At 40.5% G+C, this 13,696-nt stretch overlaps 1 protein-coding gene across 7 annotated transcripts in view; it reads left to right on the forward strand.

Annotated features, from left to right (window-relative positions):
• The first annotated feature begins 433 nt into the window (after window positions 1-433).
• Window positions 434-13,696, forward strand: part of fhod3b (formin homology 2 domain containing 3b) — an 88,666-nt gene continuing 75,403 nt past the window's right edge. For 3 of the 7 annotated variants that reach the window (XM_044207554.1, XM_044207555.1, XM_044207556.1), the window contains exons 1-2: window positions 434-1,001; window positions 7,457-7,563. In XM_044207554.1, the coding sequence (XP_044063489.1) occupies window positions 837-1,001; window positions 7,457-7,563 (272 nt within the window). In that variant the 5' untranslated portion in view covers window positions 434-836. The remainder of the gene's footprint in view (window positions 1,002-7,456; window positions 7,564-13,696) is intronic. The other 4 variants (XM_044207557.1, XM_044207558.1, XM_044207560.1 and 1 more) reach the window with 2 other exon arrangements.

Genomic DNA, 13,696 nt, shown 5'->3' on the forward strand with positions numbered 1-13,696 from the left:
TTTATAAATAAACAGTTTATAATTAATACAAGAAAAACTTCACATTTCATATTAGTAACTGTGTTATATTGTCATTCATTAACTGTTAATGGATGCTTCACAGAAGGATTTACATTATAGATTTTAATAAATAACATTTAAAAATATCCTTATATCTGCTTCCAACTACATTATGGTATGTTATAGTGTTATTAACCAATTATTAATTATTTATATACTGCTTATAAATGCTAAATGGGGGCGGTTACGCCATCTATCTATCTGTCATCTATGTTTGAGCCATGTATCTGCTGTAGCTCTGCTGTATGTGTTGGAGTTTTGAGGTTGAATCACTGCAGAGCGTTTTGTGTGCTTCTCATATTCGCCAGTGGAGGCCGCCATTGCGCCGGTAATATGAGCTGTGTCGGCCCGCTGAGGTCTGGCTGCTGCTGTGTCACCCTGGCAGAGTTTATGCTTGAGGAGGGAGCCGCTTCTCATCGCTCTCACAGACCAAGCGCCAAGTGTGGCAGTCCCGTCCGCAGTCTGCCTCAGCACCTCAGACGCCCGCAATGCCCTTGGATACAGCCGACCCGCTCATTTCCACACCGCGCTGACTAACCGTATGTCTCAACGAGGTACCCTGGATCTTTACTTCTGGACTGTCTTCTACACTGTCCTGAGTCCTCTGTGCTGCGTGATGCGAATGGAGAAGGTCCAAGGATAACAGAGGGTGCAGGATTTTGCTACTGCAGAAGACCTGCCGGTAGTTCGCTGCCCGGGGAGCTGCCTGTCTGTCAGAGGCTGTGGTGTCGCATCCACTATTTTCATTATCTAAAATCGCTTTGCATGGATACATCATGGCTACGTTTATATGCAGGGTACAGTTTTTAGATGATACTGATCCATTTAACAGCACCAATTTCCCCGAGCCCACCAGACCACCTCTGTACACTTTCAGGGAAGATATTCCTCTGATAAATCAGATTGCTGGAGTCCACAGGCTGCTAAAAGCCCCACAGAAGGTATGCAGTGTACTTTTTAATCAATTGATTGTGTTTTTGTTCTTGTTTCTTTAAATGAGCTTAGTGAAAAGTTAACACCAACAACATGCTAAATTAATAATTAGCCTGAACATGTTGATGGGGTTACTACCAAACAAACCTAATGGACGGCTGACTGAGCCAGTGGCTTGGAGCAGTTTGCTGATATAGGATGCTGATGGAGCATCAATATGTGTTCCAACAGTTATTGCATGCACAGTGTTAGTAAGATATAAGCCTATAATATGACATTATGGGATATTTGGTGGCTTTAAGTGATATTGGAGTGGAGTAGACACCCGTTATTTGGCTGAGGGGAGGCAGGCATCTGTTAATGTTTACCTCATCCATAATAGTACCCCCCCTCAGTTTAACCTGCTTTTCTTACTATCCATTATCTAGACTAAGGGAGATCTTTCAAAAGTTTTGTGTCAGTTATTTTGTGTAAGACAAAATAAACAAACAAATAAGAAAACAATGCAATGGTGGTATACTCCATTGGTGGTATACTCCATTTATTAATGATGATTGTTTGACTTTACTTAAAAATGTAACCTTCCCTCATCTTTCACTTGGGTTCTTCTTGTATAAACTATGAAGGAGCTGAAAAAATGTAAAACTCTTTCATGGAAAAGGATTCTGCTTTGCATTTGTGGTATCATGAATGGGCAGGCTTGAAGTCCATGTAGGACACAACTTCTGCTGTTGTCACTACACAGTCCCACTTTCAGTAGGTGGGGTCAAATGACCAGTTGGTCAGTTGTTATGGGATGGAAGAGGGTAATTCCCCACCCGGATTGTCCTAGATTTGGGGATTTGAATTTTTTAACGAGCTGATCTCAACTTCTGAATTCATATGTATCTAAACATAATAACATAATTTTGTAATTTGACATCTTACCTCTTCTTGCATATTGTGTTATTTCCTTAGTCAAAATCAGAATGCATTTTGCTGTACCTCTACATTATTGTGTTTGGTCAGCTGCATCATGTCAGCCTTCATTTATTCCTAACTATTTGAGTAGGTGAAACAGTACACATTGTTTTGGTTGCAAAAGCTGGCCTTCCTAAAATCCACAACTGCACAGCCATTTTTAAGCTGCTCAAAATGAATGTTCATCTTTGGTATGGTGTAATTGCCCTGTTTAAGTTTCCAGTGACAAATAGTGTAAACCTAAAGCCCATTTTCTAGTTTCTGTTAGAGGCCTCTAAAGGCTATATTGCTTGAGTTTCTGCCTTCTGATTAGACTATGTGCATCCAAACACATTTTTCAAAAGGCCTCATCTACTGACCTTTAAATTTAAACAAAGCAGAGGGGCCATAGCATCTGAGGTTGACTCTTTTATTGGGCATTCATCTCAGTCTGGTTGGGAAGTCGCATAAATAGAAAGTTAATTAGGGTCTTTCTTCATTCTGTCAGATCAATGGTACTCCATCTTGTTTGAGTTGAGCTAGTAAGATAAGTCACAGAAGCCTCAGGATGCTGTGGATCACCACAAGCCTGGCTCTCATTCTGCAGCCCACTCAGTCTGACCAGCAGGATGGGATGGGAACGCTTTCCACTGTTTGAGAGAGGAGAGGGAAGTGGGCAGAATTAAAAACACAAACAAAGAGCTGATGTACTTTGCACAGTCGACTGGTCTCAGTTTCGCAGTAGGCCAGCTGGACCGCAAACTAGACAGAGAGGGAGTACTGGTGGTAGGCTCTGGAGCGCCTGGTTAGAGAGATTTGGTCACATGGGCATTGGTGGTTAGCAGTAACTTGAAGGAGCAGCCCTTGTGCTTTTCATAAAAAAAAACAGTCAGGTGGATGACAAGACTGGGTCATCACATTTGAGCAATGGGTTCTCTGATTCACACCCTCAAAAATTTGAAGAAGTGACTTTGGTGTTACCCTGTATATACCTTTGACAACAAACCTGTTGTCTTTGAGCTCTGTCTCTATAGTGCAGGTCGATCTGGTATAAATAGCACGCTGCTAACACATGGTGCCGAGAGAGTCAAAACAGCTAGCATATGCTGTCTCTGGGCTGTTCCTGTCAGTTTCAGTCTGCAGTCTCAAGAGGGGAGATCTGTACGTGTGTGTGTGGTTTTTAATGTGTGTGTGTTGGGTTGGGTTTTACATGGGATGGCACCATGACTATGCTGCCGTACAGAGTCAAACCTCAATCAGGAGTAACTGTCGGAGGTTTAAACATCAAAAGCCAGTATGACCAGGGTTTATATTTTATAGCAACAAGGATTCAAACCAAAAAGCTTTTGTCAGGACAGCAGACACACTTTGAAGTCAGTTGTTCACCCTGTGGCCTTTTGGAAAATGCCATGCCACCATGTATGATAATGCAGTTTGTAATGTATTGTGACATAGCAGTAGCACTGTTGGATATTCTGAAGGCTCTAATGGAAATTCAAACACTTCTTTGTAATATAGACCATTTGTGTTAATGACAATATTCATCCATACCATGTATAGCTGTAGCTTTTTTATCTATAAACAAGCTTTTCTGTTGCTTCTGTGGATGGAAAGTATGTCCAGTGATTACCTGACTCAGCCTTTTTATTTTGTCATGAATTGTCCTTGTGAGATGACAAAGTGTGCATGCTGTTCGAAATTTGCTGGAGTTACTCCAAATCTGCTGGTAATGTCAACATAAATCAATAGATCAATAGTCCTTCACATGCTTTCTTCTCTGTCAATGTTTTGTACTTTGTGGCCTGGTGGCCTTGAGGCCTGGCATCAGATTGCAAAGCAGAATTCAAGGGAGGGAAAATGTGGCTAAGTCTTGGAGAATGGACTCTCACTTTACCAATTTCAATTTTTGGGCCGGTTGTTTTCCTGCATTTTTTTCCCTAAGAAGTCCCATAATGAGAAGTTATGTTAAATGCTGTAAAATACAGGTTCCTCCTTCATGCCTGTCAACGCTCCTTTGAATTCTTTTACACATTGTTATGCAGAGCTGAGGTTTTACCGATCTCTGCATTTTGGAGGGTTGTCTCAGCAGAGAGCTCCTTTCAGAAGAATGCAGCATCCGTGGACAGACTCATCCTCTACATGCTTTACAGAAATTTAAGATTACTGTTGTGGTTTCTCTTTCATGCATCAATTGTGTTTTAATGTGTTTTAAATCACTTGCCTACTCAGAAAGACCACAAATACCATCCTTACCTTTATCAAACAAACTTAAATCTTTTAAAGTGGTTTACTAGAATTCCTCTTGTTTGATTTAGAATACGGAGCAGTTTACAGACAAAAATGTGTGAGGTTGGCTAACACAGGGTTAGCATTTGCACAAAACTATGTAAAAGACACTGTTGTTTTTATTAGGCTATTGGGTTTCAAATGTGTAACTTGCACACACAGTATATGCTATCTCATTCCAGCTGTCTTTCCCCCGTGCAATACAAAGACATTTGGAGTGAGATAGCAGTTTTTAATTGGAAATTGCATGGTGTTTATTTTTAGTCCGTTCTGCCTTAACTGCCTCCCTGGTCAGTGGACCACAGTATGGTGGTTGAAGGGAGAGGCCAGACCTCAGTGTGTGAGCAGAGCACTTGTGGTTACTTCTCTGGACTTGGCTATCACAGGGCCACAGTGGGTTCAAGTCCTGGGTGGAGGACAGCTAAGGAAACCTCTGCTACTGATAATCTTGTAGCACTGTTCCTGGATTAAGGGCCATTTATGTGCATCAACCTGGCATGGTTATACATGGCAAGACCTGTAAACAGTAATCCAGGTTGTTATATAATGAGAACCTAAAGTGACACTGGTTAGAGGATGGATGGTGGTGATGCATGGATGAGCAGATGGATGTACAGATAAGGTCTGATTAATGGCAGACTTGCGTAGTTCACTTTGACTTTTCTGCTTTTTCGCTTTTGGTCTGCGAGTCAAAAGCTTGTGTGGGGAAATGCATTTCTTGGTTCCACAGTTAGCTAATTACTGGTTACTGAAAATTCAGCCTAGTGTTTTGTCTATTTCAGGTTATGATACAGAGCGTAAATACACATTTTTTTGCCCTCTTATCCAATCCACGAACTTCACAGCAAGTATAATTTAAAGAACTAGAAAATATAAAAAGAGTAAAAAAAAAAAAAATAATACACTGAACTGCAATAATAAATTAGATTTTCGTTCATAAATCAACAGCATTTGTACCAAGTTCATGAAAGCTTTTACAATTGAAAAATATATTAAGTGGTAATAATAATATTAAGTGGTATATTTTCTGCTTGCAGAAGCAGTAACAACATTTTATAGAATTAACAGAAGAAGATGATGATGGAGAACACCTTTAAATGAAAATAGTTCCTGATGGTTAAATTGACAAAAAAAAAAAATCACTGGCAGGTGCAGTACATCACAGCTATTATCGATTAACACCAAAGATATGACCAAATGAAAACGCGAAAACATTTAGGACATTGAGGACAACCACTCTTGACTTAAAGTGACACAGTGCAGATTTTGTGATTTAGAAATGAGGGAGACTCCTGGTGGGAAAAAACAGACGTTCAAGTTTTCCTTGGTTAGGTTCAGTGTCTCAGAGATTTTGTAGGGCCCAGCCACTGGTCAGCATATATGATTTAGTGTGTCTTCTCCTTCATGCTACATTTCATATTACTGTCACTCATTATTTTTAAAGGCGTGTCAGTCCATAGGCATAAAAATAGTGGGCCTTCGGTCCTTATGCTTGGAATTCCTGTCAGTCCAGAATCTGTTTTGTAATCTGGAGAAGCACTTGCTTCCCTCCTCTGCCTGTGTACTGTGTAGCTTTGTTTGTTTGTCTTCTTTTCTGTCTACCTGTCTCCCTTTCTCTCTATCTCTTCTCTTTGTCTATCTATCAGTCTGCCTTACAGTTAAAAACATCAACAACAATCTAACTAAGACTTGTCACTGTTGTAGAAACAATAGGATTTCCTGAGTGATTAAGTTTTTGGTGTATGTTTACTGCATTGGCCTTGTGCTTTGCCTCATCTTTGGTGTCCCCTCAAAATGAAGATGCTCAACCCTATAATCTCTACAACTATTATATTACCAATAATCTTTTGGTTTACCATGCATGGAAAGCAAGCAAGACAGCTCAGAGTCAGAGAGAGAGTTGGAGAAAGTTATCCCAACCAACCACATGTTTTGTTTCAGTTCTCAAATATGACACAGTCCTTGAGTGCTGTAGTGCAGTAATACAAACAGAGTGGCCTAACAGATCAAAGCCATCAGCCCCATAATGTCTTTCCCAGCCTTTTTCCTTCACGTTCAATTAAGTTACTGTCATATGTGGGAAGAAATTGAACTGCATCAGACCTGGCTTTAACCGGTCTAATTTAAAAAACACATGGTTTTACATGTTACATATATGTTTACATGCGTTGCTCTTCTTTTAACAGAAAATAAATCTTGCAGGCTGCTTATTTGGGATGTGCAAATAGTAATTTATGCAAATGTATCATAGCCCTCAATGTGGACTGTACATTATGTTGTTGTTTTAGACACCCTGACTGCTGATGTAGCAGAGCAGTGCCACTCTCTCCGCTGAAGTCATATGTTTGCCCTCCTGTAATGGTATTTGTTTTCCCGTCCTCTGCTTCACCGTTGGAGCCACTGTCCTGTGGAGCTGACAGGCTCTGAATATAAATAGGTTAATATCTCCAATTTGGAGGTCAACCCAACCAGTGAATAGACACTCTCATTCCTCATCTCCTTGACCACAGTCAGCTGTTGACAACCATTCACGACCAGACAAATCATACCTCCTCTGCAAAATCATCTCGTGTGATGATAGTTTATCAGACAGGGAGAGCAGAGAGATAAGAGGCACCAGACTGCCAAACTGCTCCAAATCTGCATGACTTCTCTCCAGCCTTGCCCTGCTTGTCATTGCAGAGCGCTGACAGGAGCTGATAAAATAACTTTCTATGGTCCACTGCAGGCTAGACACAAACCTCAAGTTCACTGTGCATTTGCCCATTGACCAATGAATAGAACAAAGTTGCTATGTTTTGTTTACAGCCATAACTAAAAATAAAATTGTTTTTTTCTCTCACAAAACAACAACAATACAATGAGCAGTATTGTTGTTGCAACTGAAGTTCTGAAACACACAGACATTCAATGCAGTCAAATTCCTAGATAGATTGTCTCCCTCACAGCTTTGGAAAGGTTGACTTTGTTGAGTTTTGATATCATACATGGTCACGGTTGTAACAAGGCACTGAGTTTCCAAATCAGCCTGTTTTGACTTTGTTCGGCTGACGTGTGGGTTCGGATCTGATCAGAGTGGAGCAGTATTTGGTACCGCTGGCCTTTGGCTCCCAGCGCCAAATGACCATAAACATCTCCTACTTACTTAATGTTTAGCATTCTTTACATGTATAAAGTGCAAATTACATGATCTTCAGAAGACTGAAGACAAATCAATCTGTGTCTTGTTCCTGTCTAGGCTGATGACTGTGCCCTTCAGCTGTCCCATAATGGAAGCTACCTGGATTTGGAGTCTACCCTGGCAGAGCAGAGAGATGAACTGGAGGGATTTCAGGAGGAAGGAGGGTAAGATAACAATCATCTCTGTCTCTCTCTTAGCTTTTCCTTTACTATCACCAAACTTCAAAAGCAAAGAACTGCACGCATACAACGTGCTGAAATGAAAAACATTCTCTATTACTGCACTAAAGTTAAAAATTGAAATTCATTTAGATACCTTCATAAAACGTTAATCATATATTCTCTGCAGCTGGGACTTGTGCCAGAGCAGCTCAGCAGGTTGATTATGTATGTTACTTGCCAGGCTCTGATTGGTCAGGAATGGGTCGTTCACGTTGTGGTCAAATTAGCTGTTATGAATCAGAAATAAAAATGTGTTATTCAAGAGTAAGTGACTTGAAAGTTTTTGATTGCAACAATCTGGCTTTTAAAAACACCACAAACATTTCTCTTCTTTATCAGTCAGACATAATCAGTACAAACAATAATCACTGTTTTTCAAGAGAGAGAGACACATAAAAATGTAGGTGAGATAAGAGGAAAAAGATAGTATTTAAATCCTTGGCCATGGGGATACGTATTAATATCCTGCTTGCTCTATTCCTTTGCCTAATTTGATTCTATTATAGTGATTTGAATAATAATGATACCCATTTTGTTCCAGTATGAATTAGTGAAATAATCCCTTTTCCGGGCTTCAGCTGATGGAGCTCTCTTGCTCAAAAGCTGCTCTCAGGAGGTGGTTGGGTCTGTCGAAGAGCTGAGGGGACAGGCTTTACCCCACCTGAGGGACTCTCAGTTTCAGAAGTCTTTCAGCCCTTCGTGATTCTAGGAAAAAGAAGTTTAAATTTAATAGCAGTGTTATTAACTTCACTAATTCCTCTGTGAATCAGTCACTAAATATCTCAACAGTCTCATTGGCTCAGGATATGTCATTTTGTTAACTGATAAGTTAGTGGAACCTGTAGCTAAATTACAATTTTTGTTCTATTTAAGAAAAAAAAACCATATTTTTATACATGTGATGTTGATCTTAGTCGTATAGTATGAAAGTTAGCGCTCGATATATATCAGTTCTGTGGTGGTATTAGTGCCCTTTTTTGTAACAGACTAAATGTCTCAGAGTTTCCATGGCATTCATCCATTCATGTCCCTTAAAATACCTGGCCTCCCTGGCTGAGTGGGAGCAGTGATGTCATCTAAACCTCTTATGAGGCGTAGACACGTCTCATGAGTCATCACCCTCTTCTCTACTGAATGTTACCTCAGCGCTCTCATTAGAAGTGGCCAAACTACAATTGTACACCCACCACCTTACAACTCTCAGCTTCTAATTTAGCTGTATTGTTTCCCTGTAATATGTACTTAAATGAGGCTTTGTCTTGACATAACACCTCAGACCTGGATGAAGAAGAGAAATTGTGTTAGTTTCATTTCTGTTTCATACACGTTCTTTGGCCAGTTACTTTATTGACTCCATATGTTTTTTCATGTACTGTGGAGTATGTTGATATATCATTCCTATGCCGCCCACTTTAGATGATCACACACCAAAGGTTGGCATGAGAGTTCCTGGTCGGCTGGACCACAAACATGTATGGATTTATTTGTCTAACTTGGAATTCATAAGCTGCTCTCTGGCTTGGTGTTTCTATTGGATGTTGAGAGTGCTGTCCTTTCCCAGTTCCATCTGAAATTGTTAGGAGCTTATAGGAGGCTATTGAGAGCTGTGAGGTTAAAGTGGTCCACTTCTTCTCTCGTCGAAGACCGAGCCTGCCAGGGCCTGTGTCGTGCCAGCTGGCACAGGCTGGTATGGATGTGTGTCATTAAACCCACACAGTGTTGTCTGAGGAGGCTGGGGGTGAAGGTGGTTAGCCAATTATTTTATAAAAATAGGGCAGTTCTACTCACTGGCTTTTTATGGTGCTGATGTGCCCAAGATTACATCCCCCACTGCTCTGTGTTGTTGATTTGATGATTATTGAGCTAATAAAAGGCCTGATGAGGCATTTCACCTTTACTTGTCCCATTTTAATTTTGTTTTCTCCTTTTACTGCATGAGATCCGTCAACAACAGTCTCCAGCTCCAAAACATTTAACCCACAGAAAAAGAATTTGAGTATTTCACAGTTTTTTCTCTATTTTACAAGTTGATGTCAAAGTAACACCACTGCACTAACAGTTAACAAGCAAAATTGTGCTTTCAGTATTTTTGCTTTAAGCCCAGCCACCAACCTTTAGTAAGAGAATAGTACTATATTCATATACTGCCCGAGTTCCTGAACTCCCCTGATCATTGGCCATTGAATCCATCTGTAATTGATATTAATGACAGGTTACATTCCTGAGGTGCCTGTGTCATACCTTGTGTCTTTACAAACAGATTAAAGTATGATCCTCTGACAGAGCGCTGCAGAGCCAGGAGATATCCATGTCATGGGAGCTTAAGGGCCATAATCACTTCCACACCGTGTTTGAAGCTCAGCTATAGGAGACTGTGACTCATAAATCCCCTGTCCCATCTCTGATACAGTCTCACTTCAAGTTATAAACTGACCATATAGCTCAGACATGTGCTCAGACATATCTGTACAGTTTTAGGTAGTCAGTGTGTCATTTAGGTTTGTAGCTGTGATAGATTGATTGACCTCATACACACAATTTCCTGCATTTGTAGACCTGAGCCGAGATGGAGTATGGGGGACGTAGTTAGGAGCAGATGGCCTGACATGTGCTTACAGACATTTATAGCCCTTGAATATTTTTGTGGATTACATGGATTGAAGAGTGCGAGCCTATTGTAGCGTTTCTGGGGAACTTGGGTCTAATGTTGTAGGAAAAATGTTGTATTGAACTCATGTGTAGAATTTTGTGTTGGGCTTGATGTTGTTTTTGCTCAAATATGTGACGTTGATTGGCAGATGATTAGTAAAGCTGTAAGTCCTCAAGGACATATTGCCTGGCTTGTCTTTAGAAGATAACATTAAGTGTTATTGACTCCATAATTGATTCAGCATGTGAAATGTGTAGCTGACATACAGCACAGAAGAAGACACTTTTTAGCATTTTACTGCCCTGGTACATAAAAAGCACAAAACTAAGAGCCAACAATTTTGTGCTGAATATGCCTTTCTTGGTTTTATTGAGTGTTCTTGATGTGTTCGACAACCAGTTAGAAGTCAGGCATTTAAAAATCCAACTGTTCTTGCTCTGTAGGCCTCAACTATTCAGAGTTTCTCATCATATCCTTTCATCTCTCTTAGGACAGCTCCGCTTTCATTATTTTCATTTTTTTCAGACCCACTTGGACATTGTTTAGTAGACGCTCACAGCACAAAAGACTTTCATTTGAGGAGAAAAGGCACATTTGAAAAGAACCAGAGGAATGGTCAAACACAGTACAGCTTAAACTTCAAGGAGGGAAATAAAACACTGGTTGTCCGCTATGTGTTTGCAGAGCAGTCTACGGGTATTATTAATAGGACAGCTAACAGCTTGGTGATTGTTCAGTGACTATGTGTATGTGGTTGTGTGTGTGAAACCTGGTCAGTGGTTAGTGAAGCAACCCCTCTGAGGGAAATGAGCCCTGTAGATAGTCTCTTACCTGATTCTTCAGCCCCCTTACCCCATCCCCGGTCACTCAGGCACTGCAGGTCCCTCTGTAGACGCTGATGCAGGAGTTTCTCTAGCAGGAAGTGCTGAGTCAGTAGGCCTCTGTGGGGCCTTCTTGTCTGGCATTAATTGGTCTTCGAGGACAAGTACAGGCATACAAGTATGTGTGTTCACTTTCTGTGGGTACACATTTTGTGTTGTTTTATAAACAGTGCCAGTAATGCTCCTGTAGATAAATCCAGAGAGCATGGAGCTGGCAGGCATCCATTGGTCCAGTTGCTGCTGCTCTGGGTATTAGGATTAAGACAGCGCTTTATGAGGGTGCTGTACAACAGAGCAGTGATGGGAGAGTGGAGACGAATAGAGAAGAAAGTAATGCGGGGTATCTAATTGGGAGGTATAGTTGTTAAGTTTTCACAGCTGCATTCCTTTTTGTAACACTTGATAGGCAAAGTGATGATGATGAATATCAGATTTATGCTATTAAGTAAACATTTTTATAGTGCACTGCTTCTTTTCATGTACAGAATGAATAAAATGGCCATATTTTCATTTAATCTTTTATAAACCCATCTAATGGTCAGGAAGTAAAACGTAAGTAGGAAGTAATTGTTTTGGGTTATGGTTAAGTTTATTCATTTCGTGAGATTATTAAACATAGTCATGGTTATTGAAATGGTAGCAACAAAGGGATTTCAGAAGCATGATGTTGCACATGATGAATCAGATTTAATAGGAGCTTGGCTTAAGTTAATTATACAGTACCACCACTGGAAGAAACCAGAACATTCTGGCACAGAAGAACATAAGACCAAAAGAGGACCAGGGAATTCAGTAGGTATTATATCCCAACATGTAGCCAATTTGTTATTTGGCTGACATTCTTTATAGTTATGCTTATTTCTGTAACTTTGGGCTCCACCCTTTACAGGCCTGCAGCACTGTCTGTGGGAGTGTCCAATGTTCATGTTTAATTGGTGAGGGGGGGCTGAAAACCTCACTTATATTATTCCATGCACATTTGTTTAATTTGATAATGAGCATGTTGGCCTGTGTAGCCTCAGGTCTTGGTTAAGCACAGGGATACTGTTGCAGCCAAGCAGAGAGAAAGCAGACGTTCGTGACAAAATGGCTCTGGTTACCCATTTGCCTCAACAGCATCACAGAGGATTAAGTTCATGTTTGCCGTCTCATCTCACCAATAAAGGTCCATGTTGACAGATGTTGCTCCTGTGTCGCCTCTGCTTGTTGCTGGATATTATATTTGAGTGAGCATATACAGACTACCCCTACTATGTGATCTGCTTTTGTGCATGTCAGTGCAGTCTCCCATTGACTGGTTGGGGCAAGAAAGATGTCTGTCTGTCTGGATGTGTGGAGCAGTTATGCAGTAATGCTGCTTGTTTATGGTGAGGCATCAGTATGATCTGCCTTCTGTACTGATAGACTTTTTCTCTCTGTGTCAGACCCACTGCTGCCTGATTGTCACTAACAGTAACAGTATGTTGCTGGCGCTGCGCCAGTCTGAACAATCACACACCCTTTGTGCAGGTGGCATGAAAGCCCATTTGTCAGAGAGCCGAATTAGGAGGGGGGTTGTTGAGCAACTCTGCCTGCTGTGCTCTTGTCTACAGTTGTGTCTACTGGGTTTGTTTGTATGCTTCTTTAGCTAGTTGGGAGGTTAAAGGCGCAATCTGTGATCCAAATGTAAACAAAAGGGTGGCCCCCAACACCAAAATTCAAAACATAGGATTGGAATGTGCTTTCTCTGTCAAATTAATTGAGATGACACAACAACTAGATCTGAGTCATTTTATTCTAATGTTGTTATAGGTTTGTTCACATTTGAGATGCAAACACAAGCACAAATGTTTAATTATAACTGGATGAAAAACACTTCAGGCTGAAAATATTCTAGATTTTTCTTATCGTCAACAATCCCACTAAGTATTGACTATGCAGCCGAAGCACACCTTTATTTCTGCTATAGATATCCATTATTGTCCAAAGATTACACATCAATGAGCCACACTGTTGCACTAGGTGACTTGTTCCTTCATGAACATGAGCAATGTAGTTTCAGGGCCTATCCCACATACACTGTCCTACTGACAAAAATACTCACCAACGCAGCAAGTATAATCCACGGCTGAAAACAGTCCCCAGAAATTCATTCTTTAATCCTATTAGAGTAACATTGGTTAAACTACAGTGTCCAACTGTTTAAGGAAATTAGTGAGCCTTTATAGAATTATATATTCAGTAGTAACGATTGAGCTTGCGGCAGACTGCCACAGACAGGGTAGGAAAGTTGGAAAATATTGAGAGATGGACTAACACATTGTTGGTTAGGATCTTTTCTTGGGATTTGTTGATACTAAGAAAAACATAATGCCAACATTATCCTTTAAAAAGGCAAAATTTACATAAAACTCCGTACACAAATTAGAGAGTGGGCTTCTAAGTAGTCAAATTATCCTTTGTATGACTACAAACTCCACTGCTCTCACATTCACTTTCACGATTGAATAGAAATGGGGTGCATTGTTGTCGTCTTTGTTTTGGATTGTCATTCAGACATTGTAAG

This window comes from Siniperca chuatsi, linkage group LG9, assembly GCF_020085105.1.
Source record: "Siniperca chuatsi isolate FFG_IHB_CAS linkage group LG9, ASM2008510v1, whole genome shotgun sequence".
Classification (NCBI taxonomy): domain Eukaryota; kingdom Metazoa; phylum Chordata; class Actinopteri; order Centrarchiformes; family Sinipercidae; genus Siniperca; species Siniperca chuatsi.